The sequence below is a fragment of the Hakea prostrata genome, chromosome 2, assembly GCF_041222555.1.
Source record: "Hakea prostrata isolate BN-2017 chromosome 2, UWA_Hpros_2, whole genome shotgun sequence".
In the NCBI taxonomy this organism is placed as follows: Eukaryota; Viridiplantae; Streptophyta; class Magnoliopsida; order Proteales; family Proteaceae; genus Hakea; species Hakea prostrata.
The window spans coordinates 42,812,846-42,827,943 of record NC_142601.1 but is presented as its reverse complement, the minus strand read 5'-3'; the positions used below and the strand labels follow the sequence as shown (position 1 = coordinate 42,827,943).

General features: G+C 39.8%; 1 protein-coding gene across 1 annotated transcript in view; it reads right to left on the bottom strand.

Annotated features, from left to right (window-relative positions):
- Positions 1-15,098, bottom strand: part of EMB2247 (protein EMBRYO DEFECTIVE 2247) — a 122,696-nt gene that overhangs the window by 44,492 nt on the left and 63,106 nt on the right. The window contains exons 15-16 of the mRNA XM_089144652.1: positions 14,753-14,973; positions 9,311-9,400 (exon numbers count right to left, since the gene is read on the bottom strand). Of these exons, the coding sequence (XP_089000778.1) occupies positions 9,311-9,400; positions 14,753-14,973 (311 nt within the window). The remainder of the gene's footprint in view (positions 1-9,310; positions 9,401-14,752; positions 14,974-15,098) is intronic.

The following is a 15,098-nucleotide window of genomic DNA, read 5'->3' as shown; positions in this document are numbered from 1 at the left end:
GCTCTTGGATTGTTTCCATAATTGGTGCCGGCTCCAATCTTTGGCATAAAGCTTGGCACCCTCATTCCCTCAAGCATTCTCCTTTACTTGATGGGTGACAATACAACATGGGCTCATCTAGGGCTGCCAGAGTCTTCAACAATATCTTGGATAGTGACCGATTACCCTCCCTCACCACCTCCCCCTAGATAGAGAAAAACCAAAAATCAGTTTCTTTCATGATTTTTTTCTTCTTTCCTCCTAGAACCCCTTTAGGAAGAAGGGAAAGGAAAATGTAGACAAGGAGGTCCCTGCTAAACTGTATCCAAATAGGAAAACAAGCCCAATAACAATCTGTAATAAACATGTGCTGCTGCATCCCTTTAGATCAGATCAACAAGTTCTCTAGGGAATTGATTCTGATCCCACCACACTTGTTTCTGCCTGAGGTGAACCCCTGTCATGTAATCTGCTGGCTGGTTCTGTTCCCTCCACACATGCCTAAACTCCACCTCTGTTAACAAAGCAGCCTCTTGCAAAATTGTCCCTTCTATAGCTTTGACACTTCCAAGGCCCTTGGAAAGTCCCCTTTAAGGATACACTGCCAATTTAGAATCAAATTTGACGGAGTCCTCCAAATGCCCTTCTTGAATGCAAATTTTAATCCCTTCTAAGTATACCTTGCAATTCCATTGCCAAGACAGATAGCTCTTCCCTCTACCAGCATGTGCCATGACAGGACTGCTAGAATTATTCTTTAACACCCCACCACATGTAGTAGTTGAATTGAATAATGGTCATCACAGTGTAAAGAGATCAAATTTAGAGAAGGTCTAAACCAAGAACAAGCCTTTGGAACCCTAGTCTTCCAAACAATAGCAATGCTTCACTTCTCCTTTGGCAGTCCTCTCACTAATATTACAAGAAGCAGCACAGTTGACCTTCACATCATCCACAGTGACTGCAATCAACTTCTCAGCTGTCCTAATTTTGTCCCTGAAAATCCAATAGTTTTGCTAGGCCAAAGGTGCTGAATAGTTTGCACAAAGTGCAAACTTCACAATTAGTCTAATACTCCACGTTATCTCCACAAGCTTCCTTGCCCAAACAGCATCTTCAAATACTTCTCACTGCCCTCCTTTCATTTGTTAATATTTTAAATATGCCTCTCCACACCAAGGAGCTGAAGTGACACTGAAAATAGATGGTCTCTACTTTCTACTCCCACCCAGCAAAAACAGCAGATGACACAAAGATCTTCCTTTTCAGCAGATTGTCTCTAGTCGGCAAGGCATCTCTAAAGCATCTATAAGTTGTAAGGAGTGTCAAGGAATATTATCCACAACCACACCACCTTCCATCATCTCACCTCCTGTGCTTTAAGGCAGATGATATCCCAAGCTGATTCAATGGAGAACAAACTTGTGGCAGTCCCTTCCCACACAACCATGCCCGCCATAGTATGATCAATCACCACACATCCATCAAAGTTTTGATCGGCCGGTACAACTTCTCCACCCTCCCTCAACAAGAAACTTGTCCACCTTCTCCATCTGCTTAGACCTCATGTCACCCTCATTGTGTACCCATACTAGTTGATCAACACCCCTTTAGGGTGCCAAATATCCAGCCAAATACGAGTCCCCTTTCAATCACCAATGAAATGTTATATGAGGGGCTCTACCTTATTCCTGTATTTCAAAGTCTTTCGCCAAACCCAAGAACAGTTAGCAATTGGTTTAACTGTCCATATGGAATCTTGCTTAAAGTATCTAGTATACATCCAACAGACCCATATACTTTTCCTTTTACCTAATTTGGATGTTATTTTGTCTTCTTAGTGCTATCCCAAAAAGGCCAGTTGGATCAGGTCACTTGGCTGCTTGGAAAGCTTCTCTTTCGGGCGTCTTTTGACGGGGACATTACACAACCACCCATCATTCAAAACCTTTAGGTGTCGTTCGGCTAGGCATACAATGAGATCTACAAGTAGAGGGTCACCTGGACCCTTAGGACCACAGTCTACATAATTTTTGTTACAGTGGTTCATATTTCAGGGATTTTATTTTATTGTAAGGGTAGATTAGGAAATTTCCTTAATTTCAGTTGAGATATTCAGGATTTTTTTCCTTATTTAGGAGAGATTTCTTTATTTTTACTAACCAGCACCAAGGATCAAACAATTGAAAAAAAAATCAGAAAAAGAAAATTGCAGAAGCAGCTATCGGACTCTCCCATTAAATGGCAGAACTCTCCTTCTCCCTCTCAGCAGGTAAGTTTCTCCCCTCTCTCAACTTCTTTTGTCTGGAAAATCCTGCAATCCCCTTCTCCGAGAATTGGCACTTCCTTTGTCTGATTTCCCCCATTTTCTTCTGCTCTCTTTTCACCTCATTCTCTCTTGCTTGTGTGAAGGTCTCCCTCTTCTTTTTCTCCTTTTTTTCTATGGTAGTGTCACGGCCTCGCTGTGACAGAGTTAGATCTGAGAATTAAGTGGGAAATTGAGAAGAGAAGAAGCCAGTTCAGACAGAGAGAAAAGGAGTCAAATTCTCGATAATCTTCTATTCTGTCTTATCCCTTCTTATACAGTAATTCTTCTAGATTATCCTGACAATAGACCATTACAATAAAAGTATAAAACCTATTACAGCAAGGCATGTTTCTGGAGTATTCTTCTATGTGAGGTAATCGCTCAGATGTGCTGGACGTTTACGGTTCCTTGGTGCTCTAACACATGCTTCACCATTGATTTCTTTGCCAGCTGTCCCACTCTTGCCATGTGTCTGGTGGTTTATGACATTGCCTTTCCCACAAAGAAACACCTCGTCCTCGAGGTTAAATTCTGGAAACTGGGTTACAAATACAAACTTGTCTTCCCAGGTAGCTTCCTCCGGTGGTAACCCCTGCCATTGAATTAAGACTTGAGCGGTGGAGTGTCCGCCTCTACTCACTTCACGAGTGTCAAGCAACATCAAAGGGCGGAGTGGGGATGGTGGAACAGCAGGTAGTTCCGTAGTGACCGTGGGTTCGCCGATGAAGGGTTTCAGCAACGAGATGTGAAATATAGGATGGATGCGAGATTCAGAAGGAAGCTGCAACTCATATGCGACCTTGCCGATTCGGCGGAGCACTGTGTAGGGGCCATAATAGCGCTTGGAAAGCTTTTGATTCAATCGGCGAGCAACGGTCATCTGGTGGTAGGGCTGCAATTTAACGAAGACTTTATCCCCTGGTTGGAACTCCTTATCGGTGCATTTACGGTTCCTTGGTGCTCTAATGCTTGTATGTGCGGTGATACCCTGCGTGACCACCGGTGGGTGTAGAATGATATTCGTGCAAGAATTGTTGGCACAGGACCGAATCAGATGGAAGGACAATCCGGTGATTGAAATAGAGAAGGCCGTTGCGCCACAAGTAGCCCACATATAGATCAAGAGTTTGTTGAAGGCCACTGTGGATTTTCTGCAATTCGGTGGAGTGATGAACAGCATCTCGAATTTTATCCAAGAAGCTTGGGGCAGCCACCGTGAGAGCCATGATTTCCGACACCCGAGACAAGGCATCTGCAGCAGAATTCTCCTTTCCTGGTCGATAAGTTATTTCAAAATTGTATCCCATGAGTTTGGCCATCCAAAATTGTTGTTCCGGTGTCTGTATAACTTGAGAAGTTAATTCCTTGAGGCTATGGTGATCAGTCCTGATGTAGAATTTCCTTCCCAATAGATACTGCCGCCATTTACGCACTGCCTGAGTGATAGAGAGCATCTCCCGTACATAAGTAGATTCAGCCTTTAATCTGGCTGATAACTTCTTACTAAAGAAGGCGATGGGGTGACCTGTCTGGGTTAGGGCTCCAATACCCACCCCTGATGCATCAGTTTCCAAAATAAATGGTTCGGTAAAATCCGGTAGAGCTAGGACTGGAGCTTGGACCAAACACTCTTTAAGTTTGCTAAAGGCTTCATGGGCTTCATGGGTCCATTTATAGGCCCCTTTCTTGAGCAAGTCAATGAGTGGAGTTGCTAGATGGGCGTAGCCACGTATGAACTTTCTATAATAGCCTGTAAGGCCCAAGAAGGCCCGAACATCCCGAAGCCCTTTTGGGGTGGGCCAAGTATGTATTGCTGCTATTTTGGCTGGATCCATGGCAAGTCCATGGGCTGACACAATGTGGCCTAAATAAGCAATGGTATTTTTTCCAAAAGAACATTTAGATTGCTTGGCATACAATTGATGGGCTTGTAGTGTCTTCAAAACAGACTGCAAGTGTTTCATGTGATCTGTCCAAGTGGCACTATAGACTAATAGATCATCAAAAAAGATTAGAACATATTTGAGTAAAAATGGTCTGAATATTTCATTCATCATTGCTTGGAATGTCGCCGGGGCATTAGTTAACCCGAAGGGCATAACTAGAAATTCATAGTGTCCATCATGGGTTCTAAAAGCTGTTTTTGGAACGTCTTCCACACGGACCCGAATTTGATGGTAACCGGATCGTAAATCCAATTTAGAAAAATAACATGCTACGTGGAGTTCATCAAATAATTCATCTATTGTTGGAATAGGGAAATGATCAGGAATTGTGACAGCGTTTAATGCCCGATAATCAACACAAAAACACCATGTCCCATCTTTCTTTTTGACCAAAAGTACCGGGGATGAATAAGGGCTTGTACTAGGTCGTATGATTCCTGAAGCCAACATATCTGTAACTTGCTTTTCAATCTCATTTTTTTGGAAATGAGGGTATCGATATGGCCTTACATTCACCGAGCTAGCATTCGGTTGTAAGTGGATGGCATGATCCTGTATACGGGGTGGAGGTAGCCCCTTCAGTTCAGCAAACACAATCAAATGGGCTTCTAACAAGGCCCGCAACTCTGGGCCCATATCCTCTGTTCCAATTCCTTGTGGGTCATCCACTTCTAATTTTAAAAATAGGGCCCCTGTTTGGGCTGTGACAAGCTTTTGTAGCTCATGAAACATAATCTGGGCTGCAGCCTTTCTAGACTCCCCTTGTAACCTCACTAATTGCCCCATGTGCTGGAACTCTATAGTTAGGTTTTGGTAATCAAATAGAACGGGCCCTAACTGGGCCATCCATTGGACCCCAAGAATTAAATCTGCCCCAAATATAGGTAGAACATATGCATCAACTTCAAAAGAAACAGATTGAATCTGAAGGGGTAGCTTTCTTACCATACCCTTGCAGGTTAAGCGACTGCCGCTGCCGACAATGACGGTGGTGTGAGGAACGCTCTCTACTACACAGCCCAATCTTTGCGCAACTCGGCTCTGAATGAAACTGTGTGTGGCCCCTCCATCCACCAGTACTTGTATAGGTTGCCCTTGAATATACCCGGTGAAGCGAATCGTTGTTGGGGTTGGAATTCCATTCATAGAGTGATAAGATAGTTCTTCCACCGTCTCACTAGTATTCCCACCATTGTCATCCTCAGTATCTAATTGAGTTTCGCCTTCCTCATCATAATCCAACAATAGTAATTGTTTCACTTTACATCGGTGCCCAGGGGTGAATCGTTCATCGCAATTGAAGCATAGCCCTCTTTCTCGTCTTTGTTGCATTTCTACTGGAGTTAACCTCTTAATAGGCAAGGTATTGGTTGCAAGAGAATGGGGAAGTGGCAGCAAAGGTGGTTTGGAGGAGATGGGTAATGGCCGTATGTAACCCCGTTTGGACTCAGAAATCCGATTCTCTGCCAATTTAGCTTCCTGAAGTTTGGCTAGGTCAATGGCCTCATGCATATCCTTCGGTCGAAATGCCAAGACTTCCTTTCTGATGTCAGATCGCAAACCAGATATAAAACAACTTACCAGTGCCGTTGCCGGTAATCCAGTTATGCGATTAGATAGAGATTCAAAACGACTCTGATAATCTGCTACGGTCGTGATTTGTGTTAATTTGAAAAGGGTTGCCTGATGATCCTCGTAAGCAGATGGACCGAAGCGTTTCTCCAATGCTTGAGTGAACATCTCCCAACTGGGTAAATGTTGGTCCTTATACATCCATTGAAACCAATCGAGAGCGACATCGTCCATATGGAATGACGAAACTAGCAATCGTTGTTCGTCTTGGATCAAGTGGTAATCAAAGAATCTCTCTGCCTTGAAGATCCATCCGGTGGGGTTGTGACCACTGAAACGAGGAAAATCTAATCGAACCCCTTTTGCTTGAATTGCCGGAGGGAAATTTGGTCTAGGTGATCGAGAAGTGACCGAAGCAGATGTCAGATCTGTGATAACAGGAGACCGATCTGGATTAACAGGAGTTCTGAGTGCTTGCGTTACCTGTCCACTCAGTGCCATCATCTGAGTTACCAGTTGTGCCATTGTTTCTTTTTGTTGATCCATATTTCCCTTCTGAGCTTCCATTGATGCTTGTAGGTTTGTGAGAATCGCCCCATGTTCTGAAGTGACGGTGTTGAGTTGTTTCAAGTTCTCGTCCATTACGCGCAAACGAGTTCCGTCGGCCATCCGGCAGGTCAGACCAATGTCACGGCCTCGCTGTGACAGAGTTAGATCTGAGAATTAAGTGGGAAATTGAGAAGAGAAGAAGCCAGTTCAGACAGAGAGAAAAGGAGTCAAATTCTCGATAATCTTCTATTCTGTCTTATCCCTTCTTATACAGTAATTCTTCTAGATTATCCTGACGATAGACCATTACAATAAAAGTATAAAACCTATTACAGCAAGGCATGTTTCTGGAGTATTCTTCTATGTGAGGTAATCGCTCAGATGTGCTGGACGTTTACGGTTCCTTGGTGCTCTAACACATGCCTCACCATTGATTTCTTTGCCAGCTGTCCCACTCTTGCCATGTGTCTGGTGGTTTATGACAGGTAGTCTGCTGCTACCTGTTTCTGTTATTTCTGTCCTCTTCATTCCATCAACAGCCTTGCTGTCCCACCATTATTTCTTCTATCTTCTTGTCTTATTTGTCTTCTTCTGCTCCATATGGCTGTGGCAGTACCCTCTCTGCCAGAGTTTTGCTTTTCCTTATCTATTGTCTACTTCTCTTCTTACCTCACGACAGCCTTGGCTCCCATTAGCCTTTTTCATTAAAAGAGGGCTGAAAATAGGGGAATTTCTCATCTGCAGTAGGGCTAGAGTAAAACAGTGGCCTGGCAGGCAGAACTTATTTCATTAAACTACTTGTATTGCAGTTTCTGATTTTGGTATTCGATTGTGCTGAACAACCTAACTCACGTGTGTCTGCCTCTTCTCTCTCTTTTCCATCTATTTTCAGGCATTCATATAACAAGAAACCATCAATTCCAGTGGCTGATTCCATCTTTTGAATAATCTTCAGCAGATCAATAACTCTCAGGCCAAAACCCTTACTGATAACCAATTGGAATAGAAAATAGTCGAAGAAATTGAACCACAATTCAAGCGACTTATTCTGTCTTTCAAATAGTCTACATGACAATTGTATGTGCTTATAGAGTTGCATAGAAGACTCAAATACTAAAAGGGCAAGGCCTATCCCAATCCTTAACCAATAAGATATCCTAAACTTACAAGCAAAGCAAAATAAGAAAGAAAACAGACTCCAGGTGACATAAGCAGGGCCTACCCCACCCCCTTTTTTCTCAAACCAGCAAACTAGGCCCAAGAACCAAGCCAATTGGCACACCAAGTGGGCTAGCCGAACCCTACAGGGGTAGTTCGGTCTTTTTCACACTTCTTTTGGACACTAAGAGAGTCCAGTAATTTTCCATATATTTTTGTGCGTGCATATCTGGTTCTGTTTTTTTAATTGGCTTAGTAGTGAGACTTCTAATAAGAGATGGGAGTCCCCATAGGAGTCAATTTTAAAGTGAGATTCCTTTTGGATAATTAGTAATTAATTTTGCAAGCTGTTTTCTTGAAAATTCCTTTTTAGCAGTTATTTATTTATTTAGTTGTAAAGGGGATCCTAATCTCTAAAGGATTCCCTAGTTGAGCCCAATTTAGTTTCCTTATTTAAGTCCAAGTTTTTTCGCTCCAAGTGAAAGGCTATCTAAAGCCCCCAGCTCCTTGTGAAGAACTCAGTGGAAGATTAAAAAAGTTGAAAACTTGGAGACGTGAGAAGCATAGCCCATGACCTGGTTGAGTAGCGAGTAAATCCTTGAAGCAATTCTCCATCTTCTTCATCTCCTTCAACTAGGTGGCAGCCTTAAAGCACCCTTCCGGATCTGCAGCCTTCATCTAGCCCTCCAGCCCTCCCTAAACCAGTAAGTACAAATGTACAATCCCAGCCCCTTACCCATCCTAATCTCCACCCGACCCTTTGTGCAAGCAACTCCATCCTCTTCTGAACCTGGCAGCAGCATTATCCCCCATACTCCCCCTCTTCTAGACCTTGCGGCAACCCTTTCCCAGCCCCTGTCTCCCTTCCACCTTCTTTTTCCCCCTTTTCTTGATCTTGCGGCAGCATTAGAAGGAAGAAAACAGAAAAGAAAGAAAAGAAAAGAATAGAAAGAGAGAAGAAAGATAGATCAAAAAAGAAGAGAAAGATTAAAGATTCTTGCAAGAACTCAAGAAACCCAATCAAGAGCAGTCAAGACCCATTAACAGCCCCATATCTTCATCCCTAAACCCTCTCTAGACCTAACCGCAGGCTTCCTTTTCCATCCCAGCATGAGTCTGGTTAACCCAAAGGCATAATTCTCCCAAAAACACATCCCATATTTGATTTTGTTGAAACCCTATATTTTCCAAATCCATAACCCAAAATCTATCACCTTGTTTTCGCTAACCCTTCCCGTATTAGTTCTATGTTTGCAGGTTCACTAGGAGAGGATCCTGGAGTAATCCCAATTTTAGATTTAATTTTACATCTCAAAAGCCTAGAATTTGGGTTACATCACAAAGCCAAACTAAAAAAATTAAATCCTGTTTTCATATCTTCTAATAATTTAGGCTCATTCAATGACAAAGTAAACACATAGAATCAAAGGCACAATAGATATATAAATCATCCTAAGGCTTTTTACCTGATAACCCTTCTAAGTTCTGATGGACTTGACTCATTACTAGGACTGCCTACAGGCAGACTACAGTGTTGACGAGCACCAATTAGTAAGTTAAAATTATTCTTAAGCCAAGGACACAGAATCTCCATTAGGAAAAGGGACCAAAGTGGACCACTCATTGAACAAAAGAAAAGTATTGCTGCTGCTACAATGACTAGTCCTAAGAGTTGGAGTGTTTAAGGGAACCAACAGTACACACACACACACACATACATACACACACTGTTGGTTCCCTTAAAACACTCCAGCTCTACAATCACAATGCAGCAGAAGGTACTAATGAAAGTGCATACCCAGTTTCAAGAACAGATGTTGGATAGAAATGTCTAAAATCCTCTGCTGACACGTCTGGCCAACCAAGAGTGCTGAACGGCCATAATGCGCTGCAACAAAAACATTAAAGAAAGAAAGGTAAGCCAGATAGACATTTGAATAGTAACAGTAGGGTAAAAATGTTATAGGAAATAAAAAAAATAAAAACAAAAAAAACCTAAAGATAAGGATAAGCAACCCACAAAAATCAAAAGGAATAACATTAATGCAGCCTTTTGAAAGTATCCACTAAGGCAACTTTTTTATAAGTTTCCCGAATTCTAAAATGAAGCTTTTAGTTTGCATAATGCAATTTTTTTGTTATAGTTGCTGCAGTTTCAGACCACCAAAACCTCAGGAAGAAGAGAAGAGAAGAGTGAGGAAGATGAAGAGGAGAATGAAGAAGAGAGGAGAGAGATTGCACACAAAACCCTCCCCCTCACATGCCACTTTATTAATAGCAAACAAATCATAGTCAAGAGTTCATTTTCTAAACTGAGTTATACAGAAAATAGAAACTAAGGCTAAAACAGAAACTAAGACTAGATGGGGTTTGGTTGTCAACCAAGCTATAAAAGATAGAAACATAAGCCAAAATAGAAAGTAATCTTCTAGTCTAGTAAATAGAAGTTAAGGAAATAAAATAGAATCTTGGCAGAACAGAATCAGATTTTATCCAATCTGGAATGAAATCCACAGTGTTGCTAGCACTAAATGGTAAATCATGTATATCTTAACACTCCCCGTGAAGCTGGAGTATAATAACCAATGGCTCCAGCTAGGAATAATAGGAATATATGTTAAAAACTTCATAAACCTTGAGAACAAGTAGCAATAGTAGATGCTGGTAACTGTGAGAACTTCACCCAAAAGATTATCAATAGCAACTTAATCAAATCTTCAGGTCAAATGTCCAACAAAGAGAATGATAGCCGACAGTGAACAAGAACCCCATCCATAAGTATAGCAGCAATAAGAATATAAAAGACACCATCCAAATAATGCCAGTAATACTGATCATGATATGAAACTTGGCTGAAATTTTGGGAAATAGAGGAAGTCTCAACCTTGGCGAAACACTTAGGCGACCATGATATGAAACTTCGCAAAATTTTGCTTTATCAGGGGGGTATTTGTAATTTTAACATAGTAAATAGATTACCTCATCAAGATTTCACCATTTCATGTGAAATTTCGAACGCAAGACACAGCAGCTCCCCTTTCAGTTACGACTTATAATTTTTGACCAATCTGATACCATTCTAGCTCAAATCAAGGGGCGAACTAGAGATCCTCGCAGGGAAATGCGTTCTTGACATAGATTGAACTTCCCAACAGCAAAATTGTCGTGTTTTCTGTAGTTTGAGCTATCCCATCTTTTTCTAAACCCGTATTTTTTAAAATGTATGTTTTGGTCAATCATGATGAAATAAATATATGTCAAACACCATAGGTCAATCTATGAACTAATGGTATCGAAATTTTAATGAAGTTTCAATGTTTTTCTACATTATCAATTGAAGTTGCTTCTCATTTATGTCAATTTATATCTCATGCATGTTTAGATTTGTGAAAAAACAACATTCCATTTTGTCCGCATACAACTAAGCACATGCGAATCAAAAAGACCAATTTGTGTTCTATTTAATCAAATTAACCATCAAAATGTATTTATTGACCTTAAAATAGGCTATCCAACAAGAACCAGATGAAAAACATGCACAAAACCTACCAAACCCTGGAATAATCTTGTACCAGGTTTCACTAATATTTGAAATTCCAATCGTCTCGAGGTGGTCGAAACTATGGTAGTAACTAGCAATTGTCCCAGAAGCATAACATCTCCAACAGCTACATCCCAAGAGGCAGGTAGTAGGCAAGAATATCCACAAAAGAAGATAAAAAGCATAGTCCAATGTCCACATAATAAGTAGATAAAAGTGCAACTCCGAAGTCCATACAAGGAGATAAGTGCGTAATTATAGTGTTTGCACATAAGCTCTTTGCAAGAAGGCAAATAGTATGCAGTAGGTATTAACTCTGCTTAACCAAAGGCAGAAATAGAGCCTCAAACAAAAGCCTCAACAAGTCAAATATAGGTTACTGTGAACCAAATAGGTAGTATAGGGAACATAAAAGTCTCCACAAATAATACTCTCTTCAAAAATTCTTAAGTAGATGCAGAACAAGTCTCCTAACTCCCCCTCACACGGAGCATTATATGTGGCCAAAACCTCAAAAGAACTAGCAGATGAAAGCCTGATACACCTTAATCATCCCAAAACCATGAAAAATAAAACCTCAAATTGACACAATCCTAAGCCAAAATATGACAATGGGAAATCCGTAATTAATCCAACAATCCCAATGCACTCCTTTGGTTGGGTCCATGCAAGCATGCCAAAAAAAGTTACTTTGGGTTACAAAACCCAATTGGATGATCCAAAAATCCACCAATGAACAAAAACAGTGAGCAATAAAAGATAATGTCCATATTGTAAATAATCAAAACATCTTCAAGGGTCAGCAGTAAATAAGGAAGTGATAGGTTATTAAAGGAATTAAATTTATAAATGGAGGGCATAGTTGGAAAATAAAAATCTTAACGAAAGCAACCCACCATGAAAGCAGTGAAATGGAAGATGGAATACAAGGAAGGGCAAGGGTAAAGTAGGAAAAGGAGAATAAATAATAATGGGGATTAATAATAGAAGGTGATGGAAAATCCAGAACAAAGAATATAAAGGGAATTAGAAGTTAATACGTGAGGATGTCTTTAACCTTTGATTACCAAATCCGGGAAAGGCTGAGGCAGTGATCAAAACCTTGAAAACTGAAAACTTCTCAATATTTTGCAACCAGCAACCAATTCCCAAGAACCAAAAGATAATCATCTACCATCTCCTTCACAACCAAACACAAATTGCAACAGAAAAGAAGTATAATCAACACCATCAACAAGAGCAAACTTATTCAACAAAATCATTAACTATATAAGCAAATGAAAAGCACGAACAGCCATTGACTCCACAAAGTAGCACATACTCTAGTACCAAGCCTTTGAACCAGAAAATAACATAAACCATAGCAGCAACAGCAGCAGAAAAGAATCAGGTTTCTTCTGGCAAGAACCTAAAAGCCAGAGGAACACAAGAAGCAAGCCAACAGAAGAATAGATCAATTTTGAACAACAAACAGAAATATCAAATCCAGCAGGAAACCTTCATCTTTCATGCAATTAGGAACAAAAAGACAGTAATACCCAACCTTCAAACCAAGGAAGAAAATTCGACCGAAGTAGGAATTTCGACCTTGCAAAAGGCCGAAATTTCGATGTTTTGGTCGAAATTTCGGTCGAAACTGACACTTTTTTCTTGGAAATTGGAACTTCAATTTCGGGCCTCATATGGACTCAATTATTTGGATTCTTGCATACTACCTATTTCAAGCATAATAAACACAATGGAACTAGTATTTTGCAAAAAAAAAAAAAAAAAAAAACCATTGAAAATTTATCATTCAAGTATACTAACAAATGACTGGTTTAGACAAGTGCAAACTGTATTGCATACAGGCATAGAATCATCAACATACATTAATTGTTTGGTGGAATGGTTACACATACAACAAGTCAACAAAATAAAATCACTGACTAGATCAAGTGATGGTGTCTCACATATATTAAGTTAGAGCCTATATATCATATATACATAAAATAAACATACATAATTTTTAATTATTAAAATCAGAAAATGAAAAAATGGTAGCAAATAATAAAAAGATAAGTTGAACAAAACACAATCATAGATCATAGTCCTAGGCTAAACATATATTAATTTCAAGCAATACAAGATCATTGAAGGATGAACAAAACAAAAATAAAAAATGAGGAAGTTTGGAACTGTTGGGTATGGCTCATGCTTCACATTCTATTGTTGCTGGAGTTTCTTTTGTAGCTGATGTGGCTTAGGAGGTGTTTGGAGGCAAAAAATGAGTAAAAGAGGTGTTGAAGGCAAATGAGTTGTGGAAATTAGGTGAAAATTGGATAGAAATCAACAAAAACTAAGGAAAAACAAGTTTGAATGTTAAAATGGTCGAAATTTCGGTCGAGATGGTCAAAATTTTGGTCGAGATGGTTTAAATTTTGGTCGAAACCTCCGAAATGGTTGAAATTTGACATTTTTCCGAAATAATTGAAATTTTGTTTCGTTTTTGAAAAATGCAGATATTTCGACCAAAATTGTCAAAATTTCGGTCGAATTTTCTTCTATGCTTCAAACCAGAAATGACATTAACAATAGCAGCAACAGCAGCAAATAGAATCAGAAATCTTCTGGCAGATTCAAGAACCTACAAGCAAGAGGAACAAAAGAGCAAGCCAGCAAAAGAATAGATCAATTTTGAACAACAACCAGGAATATCAAGTCCAGCAGGAAACCTTTCTCTTTCTTGCAATTAGAACCCAAAAGACAGTAAACAGAGAGGTAATCTAATATCGATTCTGATTGCAGCAACCCACATAATCTTTTTGGAAACCCTGGTTCATCGTCTTCTATGAACCGAGGTTTCATTCTTCAAAACAAAATCCTGAAACAACTCCCATGACAGCAATAAATATTGTTCTAATACATGTTACAGTCTCCGCAGTTTCAGAACATGAGAGTGAAGAAGTAGAAGGGAATGAAGAACAGAGGAGAGCGGTTGCACAAAGCCTTCCCGCTCACATAGCACTTTAGTAATCGCAAACTAGCCCACCCCAGTCTAGGATTTATTTCCTAAACGGAGTTACATAGAAAATAGAAACTACATATTACTTCATAGAAAATAGAAGCAAAGGCTAAAATAGAAACTAAGACTAGACTGGGTTTTCTTGTCAACCAAGCTACAAAAATTAGAAACATAAACCACAATTAACATCCTAATTCAATAAGTAGAAGCTAAGGAAATAAATACAACCTTGGCAGGAAAAGAAAAAAAAAACAGAGCAGACCCAATCTGGGGTGGACAACACATAGTGTGCTTACCGCTGAAGTAGTAAATCATGCATATCTCAACATTTTTTTGTTCTTCATCATTGTTAATTAGTATTAGGTTAACCTTTTCCTGGTTCTTTTGTTCCTGGCTCACTGGGTAAGAATTTGGTGAACAACAAAATCCTTTTTCTTTTTTTTTTTTTTTCCTTTTTTGGGAGTGGGGTGTGCTTTATTGCTTATTATAGCACTTGTGCTTCAAAATAGTAGTTTGTATGGATATTAAGCTTATTCATTTGTATCTTCAGTATAACTTCCAATGCATCTCTGAGAAATATCTTACAACCAACCTTTGATTACATTGACTAATACCAATACTTAAGACACATTCTTATTCATATGAAATTTAATGGAATCTATATAACCTGAAATGCAATGTGTACAGTAGCAAACCTTGAAAACCAAGTGTCAAGAACATCTGGATCCTGATGGATTTCCACTCCTTCTCCGTACTTTTGGCGAGCCTTTCTCAAAGCTTCTTCGGAACTCCGGGCGACGATATATTCTTCTTCAGGATTTCTACCCTCAACGTACCATACTGGTATCCGATGTCCCCACCACAGTTGTCTGCTTATGCACCAATCTTTAATATTTGATAGCCAATGATAATATATCTACATAGACAAACAAGAAAAGAAGGATTAAAGAAATGCTTCAGAGCAAGTAAAAAGGGTGAAAATAACGCTATCTCAAAGAGATATTAACAGTATAAAAGGTTTTGGTGATGATACATGCTAGA